At 35.3% G+C, this 13,595-nt stretch overlaps 1 protein-coding gene across 21 annotated transcripts in view; it reads right to left on the bottom strand.

Annotated features, from left to right (window-relative positions):
* The window catches only part of LOC149556257 (uncharacterized), a 78,255-nt gene extending 65,307 nt beyond the window's left edge, over positions 1–12,948 (bottom strand). For 9 of the 21 annotated variants that reach the window (XM_089830442.1, XM_089830447.1, XM_089830446.1 and 6 more), the window contains exons 1-8: positions 12,545–12,948; positions 8,412–8,490; positions 8,143–8,240; positions 5,893–6,003; positions 5,648–5,770; positions 5,436–5,555; positions 5,218–5,334; positions 5,089–5,139 (exon numbers count right to left, since the gene is read on the bottom strand). In XM_089830442.1, the coding sequence (XP_089686568.1) occupies positions 5,089–5,139; positions 5,218–5,334; positions 5,436–5,555; positions 5,648–5,770; positions 5,893–6,003; positions 8,143–8,240; positions 8,412–8,490; positions 12,545–12,602 (757 nt within the window). In that variant the 5' untranslated portion in view covers positions 12,603–12,948. The remainder of the gene's footprint in view (positions 1–5,088; positions 5,140–5,217; positions 5,335–5,435; positions 5,556–5,647; positions 5,771–5,892; positions 6,004–8,142; positions 8,241–8,411; positions 8,491–12,544) is intronic. The other 12 variants (XM_089830443.1, XM_089830454.1, XM_089830455.1 and 9 more) reach the window with 7 other exon arrangements.
* Positions 12,949–13,595: the final 647 nt, after the last annotated feature.

The raw sequence follows: 13,595 nt of genomic DNA, 5'->3' as shown, positions 1-13,595 counted from the left end.
TTAATTTACAAGTCCACACAGACCAATCAGAAAGAAGCCACTTCCTTGTTGGGGGGTAATAAATGCTCCCTAATAATGTAACACCAACGTTGGGGTACTTTGGGACGATGGGACGAGACAGAGGGACAATGGGCCTCAATTTTAGAAGAGGGACGGAGGGGGGCAAGGGACGATAGTGAGGGAATGGTGGAGGGGAGGGGTGTTGTATACTACACATATAGAAGTTGAAATGCTAGTTATGAAATAATGTTACAGTATAACATATCAAATTGAAATACTTGAACATAGCAAAATTGCAACACGAACTGTAACCATTGAACATTCAACATCGTAACATAGTACATACCCAATACTAATATTCAAAAATCAAAATTCAAATAGAAACTCAAGTACCCATCCCAATGATGGCATGTTTGCGGAATGGTAGAGGTGGGTACTCAGGCACTCCAAGTACCCAGTGTGGGGATATCTCGGGGATGGGTACTTCGAGGTTTGGAGGGGGATGCAAGTCCCTGGGTTTCACTACTCACTACACATGTTCATCGATAGAAGAGTTAGGTGACACAAATGCCCATTATGCATTACATGTTTTCTCTTCCTTGAATAGATTGCTCTTGATTCCCTTCCTTAAATGAAATAAACTTTGACTTAGAGATCATTGACTAGCTGGTGAAGATGACTAGGCACCATGTTTGCATGTTGAGTGTCATATAGGCTTAGGTCTTTCCTAACTACAGCATTTTGCAACCCAGATCCAACTTTGATTGCTCCTTTTAAAATTATCTCCCTTTGATCGTTTCCTTCATTCCATGAACCTGCTTGGGAATTCATCTTCTTGAGATAGATAAGACCTTCTGACTTTTGATCTTGGGTTTCCATAGGAAATTTAAGATGAACTTGAACTTTGATCTTTGAAGTCTTGAACCTTGAATGCCTTCAACTGGATCATTTCAAAACTGGAACTAGAGTTTTGGGACTTAAATGTCTTCCTTGCACATCTAGAATAAGAATTATTCCCCCTCTTTCTTCTCAAAAGCTCCAACCTTCCCTCTCTCTCCAAAAACTCTCTCTTCAAGCTTCATGCCTTCCCTCTCTTTCGAAAACTCTCTCTTCAAATTCCACACCTTCCTCTTCTCATGCTCTAAATCCACTTTGTCATGTTTTTTCTTTTATTTTCCAAGAATTCCCTTTTTGGTGTTTATCTTTATCAACATTTCTCAACCCATTATCTTCATCAACATTTCTCAACCCATGGGTGCACACTTGAGGAGGGTGAAATTTGAGATCTAAAGAGGAAATTTGCATACTTTACCAATTTTTATCTATTCCTTGCAATTTCTTTCCTGGAGGAGAGATTTTCCAACACTAGGTCATTTTTGGTTCCATGGAGGAGAAAATTTCCAACACAACCATTTTTTGTTCCATGGAGGAGAAATTTTCCGACACTCAGCCATTTCTTGTTACGTGGAGGAGAAATGGTCCAACACTCAACCATTTTTTGTTTCATGAGGAGAAATTTTCCAACACTTGGCCATTTTTTGTTTCATGGAGGACAAATTTTCCAACATTTAGCCATTTTTCGTTCCATGGAGGAAAATTTTCCAACACAACTATTTTTTGTTCCATGGAGGAGAAATTTTCCACACAACCATTTTTTTCTTCAATGGAGAAGATATTTTCCGACACATCCATTTTTTGAAGTTCTCCAAGCCTTTCCCCAATTTTGGATATTTCACGGTTGTTCAAGACTTCACCATTTTTTTTAGTAATTGCCTCACTTGCTCATTCTTCTGGATATAGAACGATACCCTTTTGTCTCTTTATCAGCCAAAGCTCACATGTTTCCAAAATAGAATTGCCAAAAAAAGACTTTCTAAAAATAGCAAGTTGTTCCAAAATTAAAATAAGGCCAATCTAGGAGGCAGTGAAATTTACTAAAATAGTTATTTCCAAAAATAGCAAGTATGTCAAAACATTTAAAATTTCACTGGCATTCCTTTTTGAAAGATCAATTCTCATTCACACTTGACCTAATTCACTAACAAACACACAATTCCCATTCTAGGAGCCAAATGGACAACACTTTTCTAGACTTGGCCAATTTAACCAATTCTCATTCAAAACACAGGGAACCTTAGGGGACTGAGCCAAAAACTACCAAGAATGAAAGCCAAAAAGACAAGGCCAACAACAAAAAAAGGAATCCCATTTGCAATGGGGTAATGTGTGAAAAGGTCACAACATGTACTTAAAACTCAAGTGGTTTTTTTTTTCTTTTCATTATATTAGGCTAATAATAGCTTTACTTAGTAAAACTAATCTTTAATTTTTTGAGCTAGTTTATTCCAAATCTTAGATTAGTCAATGGGCCCTCGGTCCTTGGCTCTTAGCAAAAGAGGTTTCAACCTATAGGCTCATGCTCCTGTATCAGGTAGCAAAAATTCTCCATGGCGGCCCTTGTTGGGACTAGGTTGCCTGCACACATCATGTCTCTACTGGCAGCCCTGCTCACAAATCTAAAGCTTCATCCAAAGAAAAAGATTAGGTCTCTCTTGCTCTCTATAAAAGCAATTGTTTGTTCATTTTTAATCATCCAATTTATTTATAGGTTATTTTCAATATCAAATCCCTCCTTCAATCAATTCTCTCTCAAGGTTGCATAGCATTGATCATGGCTTTTTCTCTACCAGACACAACTACTTGGGATTCATATCTTGCAAACATATTATCCTTGTTTGTTGAGTCTCATACTGCAAGTGTGGAGGATTATCTAGAGGAAATTTATCTCCAATTTGTTGACAATGTCATTAATGTTGTCAACCCATATTCATTGCCCATTTGATTAGTCTACAACAATCTTTGTGGAATCCAACATCGACACCTTCTACATTAATTAGGCATGCACCTGATTGGTATGTGGCATCATTATCCTTTATGGACATAGCGCCATTTGAGCAGTTTCTAGAGGCACACACAATTTGGATTTGGATTCCTATTTCTTCTAGTTTATGGGAGTGGCTTCTCCTCCCCATTAGATTTTTGTTTCTTATTAAGGGGCAAAATGTTGTTTGCAGGCAGTGGATTATGTTCAATCCTTAGGCATTCACTACTGGCACAAGAGCTACTTCTTTATTGGGGGACTCTTATCTTCGTTCTCTCTTATAGGAGAGGAGGATTTATTGTGTGTATGTCACGATTCAGTATTTGGGTGGACATCTTGAGTCTTTCACTCTTCATGTGAATTAAAGGTCATGCTATGCTCGTGGACTGGTAGGCAGAATGGAGCATAAATCCTTAGTTTTCTCTTGGGCTTGATTGAGGACATCCAACTTCCAAGGTGGACGACCAAAAATCCATGTTCTACTCTTGGGTTTGGATGAGAAGGATGGTCTTCATGCACTTTATCACATATTACACCCAGGGATGGATGAACTAGAGCTCTTGCCATGCTCATGGACTGGGAGGCTGAAAGGACCATAAATCCTTACCATGCTACTATGCTTGATTGAGGAGGATGGCCAGCCTCCAAGGTGGACTAAGGGATGGACTGGAAATTTTTCCATGCTCTTGCAATACAAGGACAACCATCCCTGAGATTACAATTTGCAAGCATTTCCAATGAATTCCTAATATGATCGATCATAGGAAATTATTGCTTTGTAGGATCTAAACCAGGATTACCTTATAAAGACATTATAATCAGTAATTTTACTATAAACATATATTTGTCAATGTATTGCGTTCCTCAAGTTAAGTTGGAATTGTTGTTTTACGGGGGAAATCAAGACTAAACCAAGAAGAGTTATAACAGAGATCACTGGATAAAATTGCTATATGGGGCAAATAGATTAAAAGTGCTTTCTGCATAGAAGAATGGACCATATAAATATTGATATTCTAGTGAAGATCGGCACCAAACAAGTCGTAAGAGATATGCCAAGGATCGATAAGCTTCAAAAAACTCTTTGCAAACAATGTTACCATAGGAAACAGACAACAGCAAGAGTCAAGACAAAGAAACAATCAACAACAAAGCCTTTATGACTTGTCCACACATATCTTTGTAGGCCTACAAGAACACAAAGTTTGCCAGGAGAATTTCATGTTACTCATTGACAATTATTCTATGATGATATGAGATACTATCCTAAAAAAAATTGAAGCCTTTAAAAAGCTCAATGCTTTTAAGACCTTGGTCAAAATGAAACTAGATTGAAAATCAAGCGCTTAAGATCAAATCGTGGAGGTCGGTTTACCTCAAACAAATTTGGAATAAAACAACATTTTTCAACAGCAAAGAATTCACAGAAGAACAGAGTTGTAGAAAGAATGAATTGAACCCTACAAAAGATTGCTATAACAACGTTGAATGAATATATGGTACCAGACAAATTTTGGAGAAAAGTGGTTAACGCACTAGTTTGTATTCTTAACAGAGGAAACATTAGAGTTCATAATAGCAAGACACCTTATGAACTATGGAAGTAAAGACCAGCAATACAGTTCAATAAATCGAGGTTTTGGGGAGAAACTACTACATAAGAAGAGATGTGAAGATTTCAGCAAATGAGTCCAAATATGATGAAGAATTTTTTCTTAGTTATTGTTAATGAAGCAATGCAGACAGAGGTTACATTAAGACTGCAAAAGATTGTAGAAAGTACCAACGTAAAAGTAGACAAAGCAGGGCATTAAAAAGAGAAAATACAAGAAAATGACCACCTTGAAGACTCTAACCTGCAAGAAAGAAAAATTTGAATGCTCAAGCAACATTGAAGAAACACAATACCATCTAGATTTGTCCAGAAGAATCATTTGGAAAATCTAATTCTTGGCAATAAAGATATTGGGATACAAACTAGAAGAAGATTAGCAAGTGCTTTAGAACATGCAAATTTCTCATTGCTATCTACAATAGAACCTAAGAACTTTGTAGAAGCTAGAGAAAACAAGCATGGATTGATGCTGTGGACGAAAGTTAAATCAGAAAAATATGAAAAATCAATCATACCTTGAAATGGAACTGTTTTAAAAGGAGTAAAATAAGTATCTACAATTATATGGCTGTTGATAAGGGGAAATTGATACCTTTCCATGACGGTACAAAAGTGGGAATAGTTTGAGGAGACGAAACAGATCCTGCAAAAAGAACCACCCATGATTATGACTTTTTTAAGGAGTATAAATGATTCATATCCCTACAAGTACTTCACGGACCTTGACCTGAGGCTGGTGTATGCCATGAAGAACTTCTATAAACAGGTGGTGTCACAGGTATTCTTGCATTCTTCCATGGTGATTCAGTAGGGGATGCAATTGGAGAAACAGAAGGCTCTAGTAGCAAAATCACCCATTTAGTAGTTATAGTTAAAAATTAAAATATCATTCACAAAAATGCTTTCAGGTTCAAGATAGAACATCAGAAGAACATCCACCTTTTAGATCGTGCTTATTTCCCAGGGGTGAATATTTTGCAATTGGTACCATTTCTGGTGCTTTTAGGTTCTCCATTGGGGATTCATATGGAAACAGATTTGGAGGAGAAGAAATAGACCCTGTAAAATAACGAGTTAGAAGAATGACATATAGAATCACACTTGCATTTATTGTTGAAACTCAAGTTCAAATTTGTTTTCAAAAAATTTACTAGGAGGCATTGCAACCGGTGCTTGTTTCTTTCCTCTGTTCCTTGGCAGTGCTGTGCCAGGCATACTAGGTTGGTCCTTAGATCTTGCCAAATCATGAGTGCTTGGAACAGAAACAACAGGCCCTAGATGATTTAACAACCACATAAACAGTAAACATGCTTTATTTTTTTGCATTATTTCAAAATGAACTCTTGAAAATTCAAAAATCAATATATATATATATATATATATAAACACTGCACACCTTCGTTGTGAGAACTAGGAGGAAATATGATCGATGGTGCCTTTACTAGCATGCTTATGTTTCCTACAGTTCGTTCAGATAGAGAGGTAGTTGGAGGAAAAGAAGCAATCCCTGTACACAAGAAAAACAATAAGCCCACAGTAATAAACTTTACTGCTATAAGGTTTCGCATTTTTGCCAATACTACAGGCATTGGATCAAGATTGCAGGAGCACACACGGGCAACTTGTTGCTTGCAGAGTTAAGTAATGGTCTGGCAGTGGTGTCCAACATTTACCATGCAAGATGCATCACATTAACTTCGAAGGTTTGCTCAATACTTGTACCCGTAAGAATGGGCAATATAGATGATGTGCAATATGCATGAAAGATATCCTATCCGACCGGATGGCTTATGGGTGTCATTTGGCACACAAGCAAAATCTTTTCTAAGCTCAAATCTTATTTATCTGTCTACTAGAGAACTGAAATGCATTCAAGTTCATTCACTCCATCAAAAAGAACAAACACAAGGAAAAAAACAATTTCTTCTTTTTTTATCAAGCAATTTGCATTTACCGAATCATAATTTGTCAAAGAAGCACAAAAATTTAAAATTTTCATCCTAATAAATAAAGTAATTTTTAGTAAATATGAGGAGGAATATGTAGATTTTGAAGAGAGTTGATATATGTATTACAACAATTTATTCATATTTTTAGCAAATGAGAAACTTAATTAGATTTACAACGCGCAGATAAGATTAGCCATTGGAATTTGGGTTTTAACTTTTTTTGGTAAAGAGTTTTAATTATTCAATACAGAATTTTAAACATTCTGGTATGCAATAAAAAAAAGTGATTTTTGTTGAGAGTAGCATCCGAAATCATAAAACTTTACACTAACTCTAAAGTTTGTGGCAAAGTCGCATGAACACAGACCAGATACAGATACGGATACAACCATTATTTAAGACTCCTAACATGGATACAACATTCATAAAAAACACACACAGATAACTGATATAGTTTTTGAAGTTATTGGAGGATATTTCCATTACTTTAGAAGCAACAAAGACACAAAATTACTACATAAATAATTATAAGTTGTTTTAACAATTTACAATACACAGACCAAAACCTACGGTTTAAATTAACAATGTTGTTAATTCAATCTAAATTAAGATAAAATAAAGGCAAACATAAATATTAATTAAATAAGAAAAATATCTGAACATATTAAAACTTTAAAATTTAAATTTAAAGAACTAGTTAAACAAATCTAATCCAAACTCAAAAAGATAAATTTTCACAAAAAAAACAAAAAAATAAAATAAAAATTGCACCAATGAAACTTTTTAAATTTGGGAAGGTTCATATCAAACTTTTTACAAAAATCAAGTCACGAGGTATCTGATACAACTCAAAAAATTGTTTTTATTGGGCATGTGTTGAGACAGTAACTGAGCCGTATTCTTATCCGATATGGTGGTAAGCATGCCCGAGGGGCATGGGTGTATCTGGTTACTTTGATTTATGGCAAATAGATGGTACACGAATTGATTCTAATCTAAGATCTCACCAGATAGAATAGCTTAAATCCACAAATGTGCTAATGGAGGCCTCACTGTTGATGGTGCACAAAAGAAACTTGGAGAAAGGCATTCTACAGATGGATTCGCAGGATTTGGCATTACAGGATTAATGCAACCGATGCCTGTGGTTCTGATAGGGGATAAAAGGTGGCTGTGTAGAAGGCTAAAATGATGGTAACAAAGGAGGGGTAGCTTTCAGATGTTGAATCCTAATCATATATGAGCCTGGTAAACTTTTTCCATTGGAAATGGTGGGGGAATATATTATTGAAGGTAAACAGCTTTAGGGATGATGAAACTCTGATGAAATGTTGGTTTTCATTAGAACAACTAGGTGACAGATACTGAGGCTGCCCATAATGAGTTGGAACAGAAAATGAAGGTGGAATGCTATCCATTGCTGGTCTAGGGAAAAAATGATTTGGTGTATGTGGATGCATTCAGGGTTCAACAGGTGTAGATGGTGCTGCAAGTATATACCTATGTGGAATGTGAACAGATGGTAAAGAAAAGAGCCAATTCTGTCTATAAGTTACAATTTCTTAGAGAAAACGGATGGAGAACCTATCCTGCAGACAATGCATTTGTACGTGGAACTAAGTGATCTGAAGTCAAGTTGATACTTAATGACAAAACACCATTCCCAGAAAATGAACTAGAAGGGGATAGTAACCCACCAGAGGCAGCTTTGTTTGAATGCATAGACTGAATCTGTCTGAGTCTTTGAATCTCAGATCTAACTGCAAAGCTATTACATTTAACTGGATTCCCTTTCCTGTTCTACAAAACACAAAGCATGTTAATTGCAAAATACCAGATGTTGAGTAAATTATTTAAAGTTAAACCACACAATATTAAAGGAAAAGTGAAACTAATACCTGCAACAAAAACTGTCCAACCAATAAAAAACAAATATTCCCATGGGAAGTTACATATAATTACTTGCCTGTGACAAGAAGGTACTTGACCATAATATTGTGCAGAAATATCATGTAGGTCATCCTCTAATTGAATCTTCTTCACATCTGTACCGAACAAACAACTTCAGGGCTATGTAGGTTGAGCAAGTATTGTTAGATAACACACAAGTATGCAAGAGACCAGAACTTTTATCATCAAATTCAATTTGCAACCAAGAGCAACACAAGAAGAACATCAAGTTTAAAACAATTTTAATATCTTTGCAATTATTCATTGATATATGTAGTGGATGTTAGATAGAACTATTCTCAATGGCATTTGCCTCAGGTTTGGGACAACTCTATGCCTGGACTTTGTTTTTTAACGTAATTTCAGGATTTCTAACCATCCAATAAAATGAAGAGTCTAATTAAATCAATTCTCAACAGCAAACTTTAGGTATTATCAGATTTTCTGGAATTAAGATTTGGGGATTGAGCTAATCTTTGTAGATCAAACATGGAAGAATGTGTCCAAACCTATTGTGTCGTCTTTTCTCAACAGCAAACTTTAGGTATTATCAGATTTTCTGGAATTAAGATTTGGGGATGGAGCTAATCTTTGTAGATCAAATGTGGAAGAATGTGTCCAAACCTATTGTGTTGTCTTTTACCCTATACCAGAATGTGTCTGAACCTATTGTATGATCTTTTAACCCATAAAAACTCTTTCTAAGGGCATTGCAAAACAAAATAAACTGCTTGTCAGCAGATATTTTCTAATAATAAAATGTGCATGCACATTATGTATGTCTAATGTTGCTTTAGCCAACAAAATGACTTTTTGTTTTACATACCAGAACAACCTCACCACACAGCCCACGAATTATGACCTGAAATGCATATTTTATATGGTGGAACTTTGATCAGTTTGACACACTCATGCATTTGATCAGTGTATAGTTACTCCAATCCATAGTTTAGTTACAAATTTGTTTTATAATAGGCAGACATAAATATTTAAATTAATCTCAAGATGTATGGAGACCTTTCAAACATTAAGTCAAAATATGGATTCTAGACATTGGAGGAAGACAGCTGAAGAGAATATGTATTGTGTATACTGTAGTTATAAAAAAGCTCTTTAAATTTAATTCAAAAGCATCTTATCCTCACAGATAGCAACAACATTCACAACATATCTCCTTATGTGCACAAAAGTATGGGAAGGGTTAAAAGCGATTTACAGATATTTTTCTACTTAAACTAAAGATTCAATACAAAGGCAATGAACGCCGCATATACAAGTTCTTTGTAAAACTAAAATTCCAAGACTCTCAACTGTGTATGTTGCCAACTGCTATTAACTCCACCTGATTTGAAGTAATAATGCAGCTCGCAACAGTTAAAACTGTCACAATATTACATTTTATTTAACTGATGGTAATGTAATATAAATTTCTGCACTGGAAGCAAAACCGTGGCTGGTTGAAGTGAGTCAGAAAAATTCATTCCTGGCAGCAAATGTAATCAATGCCAAGTCCAAACAGCAGAAAGTCATAATAAGCTAAATAAAGCTCGCAAGGTTTGCTCCACAACTAATGCTGGGTAATTCAACATTGAGATACAATCCATTTGGCAAAGATTCAAACCTCACATGTATGTGTCAACTACACACCCTTAATTTCCAATTCTGGGTAATTCAACATTGAGATGCAATCCATTTGGCAAAGATTCAAACCTCACACGTATGTGTCAACTACACACCCTTAATTTCCTTTAAGGACAAAGACGGAGCACCGGATTGTATACTTATGACATAGATATCTGAGATTAGGTCAATGCCACTCAAATAAGTGACCTTCAAAATAAAGTTTGTGAATTTTCCAAAATGCTAATGACTGAGTGTCATTATTTGGAAAACAATATTCTCACTCTGCATATACGCATTTTTTTTCTTGCTTCAATTTCTTATCTCAGACTTAAAGCAGCATACAATTTTGACAAAGGTTAGCCTCACTTACGTACTTCAGATCAATTCCAGTCTAACTCCAATTTCAAAGGCATGTTGGATCCTTTACTGAAATGCTTTTGATTCACGTAAGTAATTGTGTCAATTATGCTTTAACCGTCAATTTTCAAGATCACATTGGAGGATTTTGATGAAGACTATGATTTGAGACTTTGAAAACGGTAACCTTTTGTGCTGAAAACTTCAGATTAATTCTTGAGAATCTGTGACTAGATTAGTTATACTCAAATTGTTTATTTACAAGACAAAGTTAGAGCATTTACCAGAATGTCAATGATTACTGGAACTTAAATCTTATCTTCCAAATATTATGTGGCATCTGAATGCAGTTCAATTGTGAAATATTTAAGATTCTATTGGATCATTTTGCATAATGCAATAATTTTGCATAGGAAGGATTTTATAAAAAAAAATCCCCATTCTTGCACATGGGACAGTATTTCCTCATTTAACACTTCCTTCTTTAGGCTTTGTGCTGAAAATACTCATTGGTTTTGCACTTTTTAAAACACATTATTCCACTCAACCAGGAACCCAAATACAAAAATGGACCATTTTTTATAAGGCTTATGATTTGATTATCTGATATTTCATCCATCAAACTCAAATCATTGATTTTGAAGATCAAGTTAGAGCATTTATAAAATGATAGCTGACATAAAATTCCCTTTATTCCAGCTAAGAAGCCATATTTTCTTATTTCAAGCTTTCTATCCAAGGTTCTGAACTGAAAATCCTCACAGGTATTGCATTTGCATGTTTGATAATTTTACTCAACCTCGTTCTTCAATGCAAGGAAAGACTGTTTTCCCAAAAGCCTGATGGCTTAGGTATCTGAACTCTGGTCAATTATTCTCAACTATGACTTTCAAGACAAAGACAACGTTTGTTTTATGGATTTGGTGTCTGAAATTTGAAAATAAAGTCCTCATCCATGCAAATGGGAGTCCATGTTTTTCCCTATATCAAGCTTCCTATCCAAGGTTTTGAGCTAAATATCCTAACTGGTTTTGCATTTACACACTTTCATATTCTATTTAGCATTCAATTTCAATACAAATATAGAGCCTTTTTCAAAAGGCATATGATTTGGGCATTTAAGAGTAGATCAAGAGTACCCAAATCACTGATTTTGAAGACCAAGTTGGAGCAATCTATGGAAAGTTAATGACTTGAGTGTATAAAATTTTAACATTTAATCCTCATTTTGCTCATGGGAAATCATTTTTTTCACTTCAAGCTTCCTGTCTAAGTATTAAACTGAAAATTCTTACAGGCTTTACATTTTCAGAATTTGATATTTAACTCAGTTGTCCAGATGATTATAAGCATTTAGTTAATGGTTATGATTTGGTTATGCGCAAACATTGCTTCTCAAGGCAAATATGAATCATTTTACACAATGCTGATCATTTGGGTGTGGGGGACTGTACATAAAGCCCGCACACTAGAATTCGGGCACCAGTTTTTTTCTTATTACTTTATCATCGATTACGTTTCCAAATTGCTTATTCTTTCAGGTGTCTTGGATTAGGTCAGTTATAGGTGTAACGTTAATTTTCGGTGAGGTCACAGAATTCTAGTGATTTGGGCGTCTGGGATTCGAACATTTAATCTTCAATCTGGCTCGTAGGCAACTTTTTCCTCGTTTCACATTTCATATTTCCCGCTTTAAACTTTTAACTCTCGCCGGTTTTGTATTTTCGAACCTCAACCTCCTACCCTGTAACATTTTTCAAAATGCTTGTGATTTGTGTACAAGGGCTAAGGTAAATTTTACTCCCTTTATTTCCTTCTCAAGACCAGCCAGACCGTTTTACAGAATGCCAATGATTTGGGTGCGTGCGATTTGTTCATAAAATCATCATTCTTACAGATGAGGAGCTATGTTTTCCAATTTCAAGCTTGTCTGCAAACTTCTGATCTGAAAATCCACCATGATTTTGAATTTGCATATTTCACTTTTCTCCAAATAAAAAATATGTTTTTAAGTAATTAATTACCAACTACCAGCTATAGAAACTATTCTCTACACAAAATACCAAAAAATATCATGAAACTCACAAATCACATAAGAGAGCTTAAGTTCCAAACCAGATACCAGGAAACATACTCATGACATAAATGAAGCCAGGGAAAAAAGCGTACCGTGGGCAGGGCTGGAGATAAACAAGAGGAAAAGCAGGAACCCAACACTGCGCCACATTATACTTTACACTCCCCTTTCAAACCCGGATCAGATTGCATCAATGCAAACTAAACTTCAACACATGTACACAACCAGGAAAAAAACAACACCACTCTTCAAGTCACCCCTGAGGAGGCTTCAGTTTCACCACTGTTTCGCACAAGGGTTAGCATCTGTAGTAATTAGTTCGTCTGAGATCTATTTATGCTGAAACGGTGTCAGCATAATTACAGCCAACGCTGCTGACAACTAGCTCTAATAGCTCCTGTAAAAAAACTCAATTAAAGAAAACTGAATAAATGCTTGCTACAGAGCCCTTACAACAAAAGTGTGAAAGTAGCGGTTAAGCGGTCAGTTCTTGTTTAGTGAAAATATATATCATCCCGTGAAGAAAAACAACAAAAAAACTCTGATAAAGTGGGCAATGGAGTTTGAAGGAATTTTTAAAGAATAAAATTAGATAGTTGGGATTGTGGGGTGCGTGGCTATTTTTATTTTTATTTATATATTTAAATAGGTGTCGAGTACTTATGGCTATTTTTATATTTTCATTTAAATAGGTTGGGAATAGGGGCTTCTTATATATTGTTTCATTTTGGTAGGGCTTCGGATTCTCATTATAGTAAGCTGAGCTCATGGGGAATTTAAAATTTAAAGTACCGTATCAAGCACTTAGTTTGGTATTAGTAGGGTATTCATTGGAATTTGGTAGGATTTATGGTTAGCTTTAATGATTTGTGTTATAAAATATAATTAAAATAATAGACAATGGTTTTTAGTGTTCGTAAAGTTAATGGTTCTAAATAAGTTTATTGAAGATTAAATTGGGTTGAGTACAAGATCCTAATATCGTAAGGGATGAGGTTGGGATTGTGGTTTGAACATAATAGATATACTCGTTGGCTTGTAGTCAAAGAGGTTTTAGTCTATAAACTTGTGTTCTCGTATTAGGGAGCTAAAATCTCTTCGTGAAGGTCCTTATTGAACTAGTATGCTTGGGCAATGTCTAAA

This window comes from Cupressus sempervirens, chromosome 5 (genome assembly GCF_028749045.1).
Source record: "Cupressus sempervirens isolate cs-2001-9-10 chromosome 5, ASM2874904v1, whole genome shotgun sequence".
NCBI lineage: Eukaryota > Viridiplantae > Streptophyta > Pinopsida > Cupressales > Cupressaceae > Cupressus > Cupressus sempervirens.
Note: the sequence above shows the minus strand (reverse complement) of the source record. Positions and strands in the feature narration are given on the sequence as shown.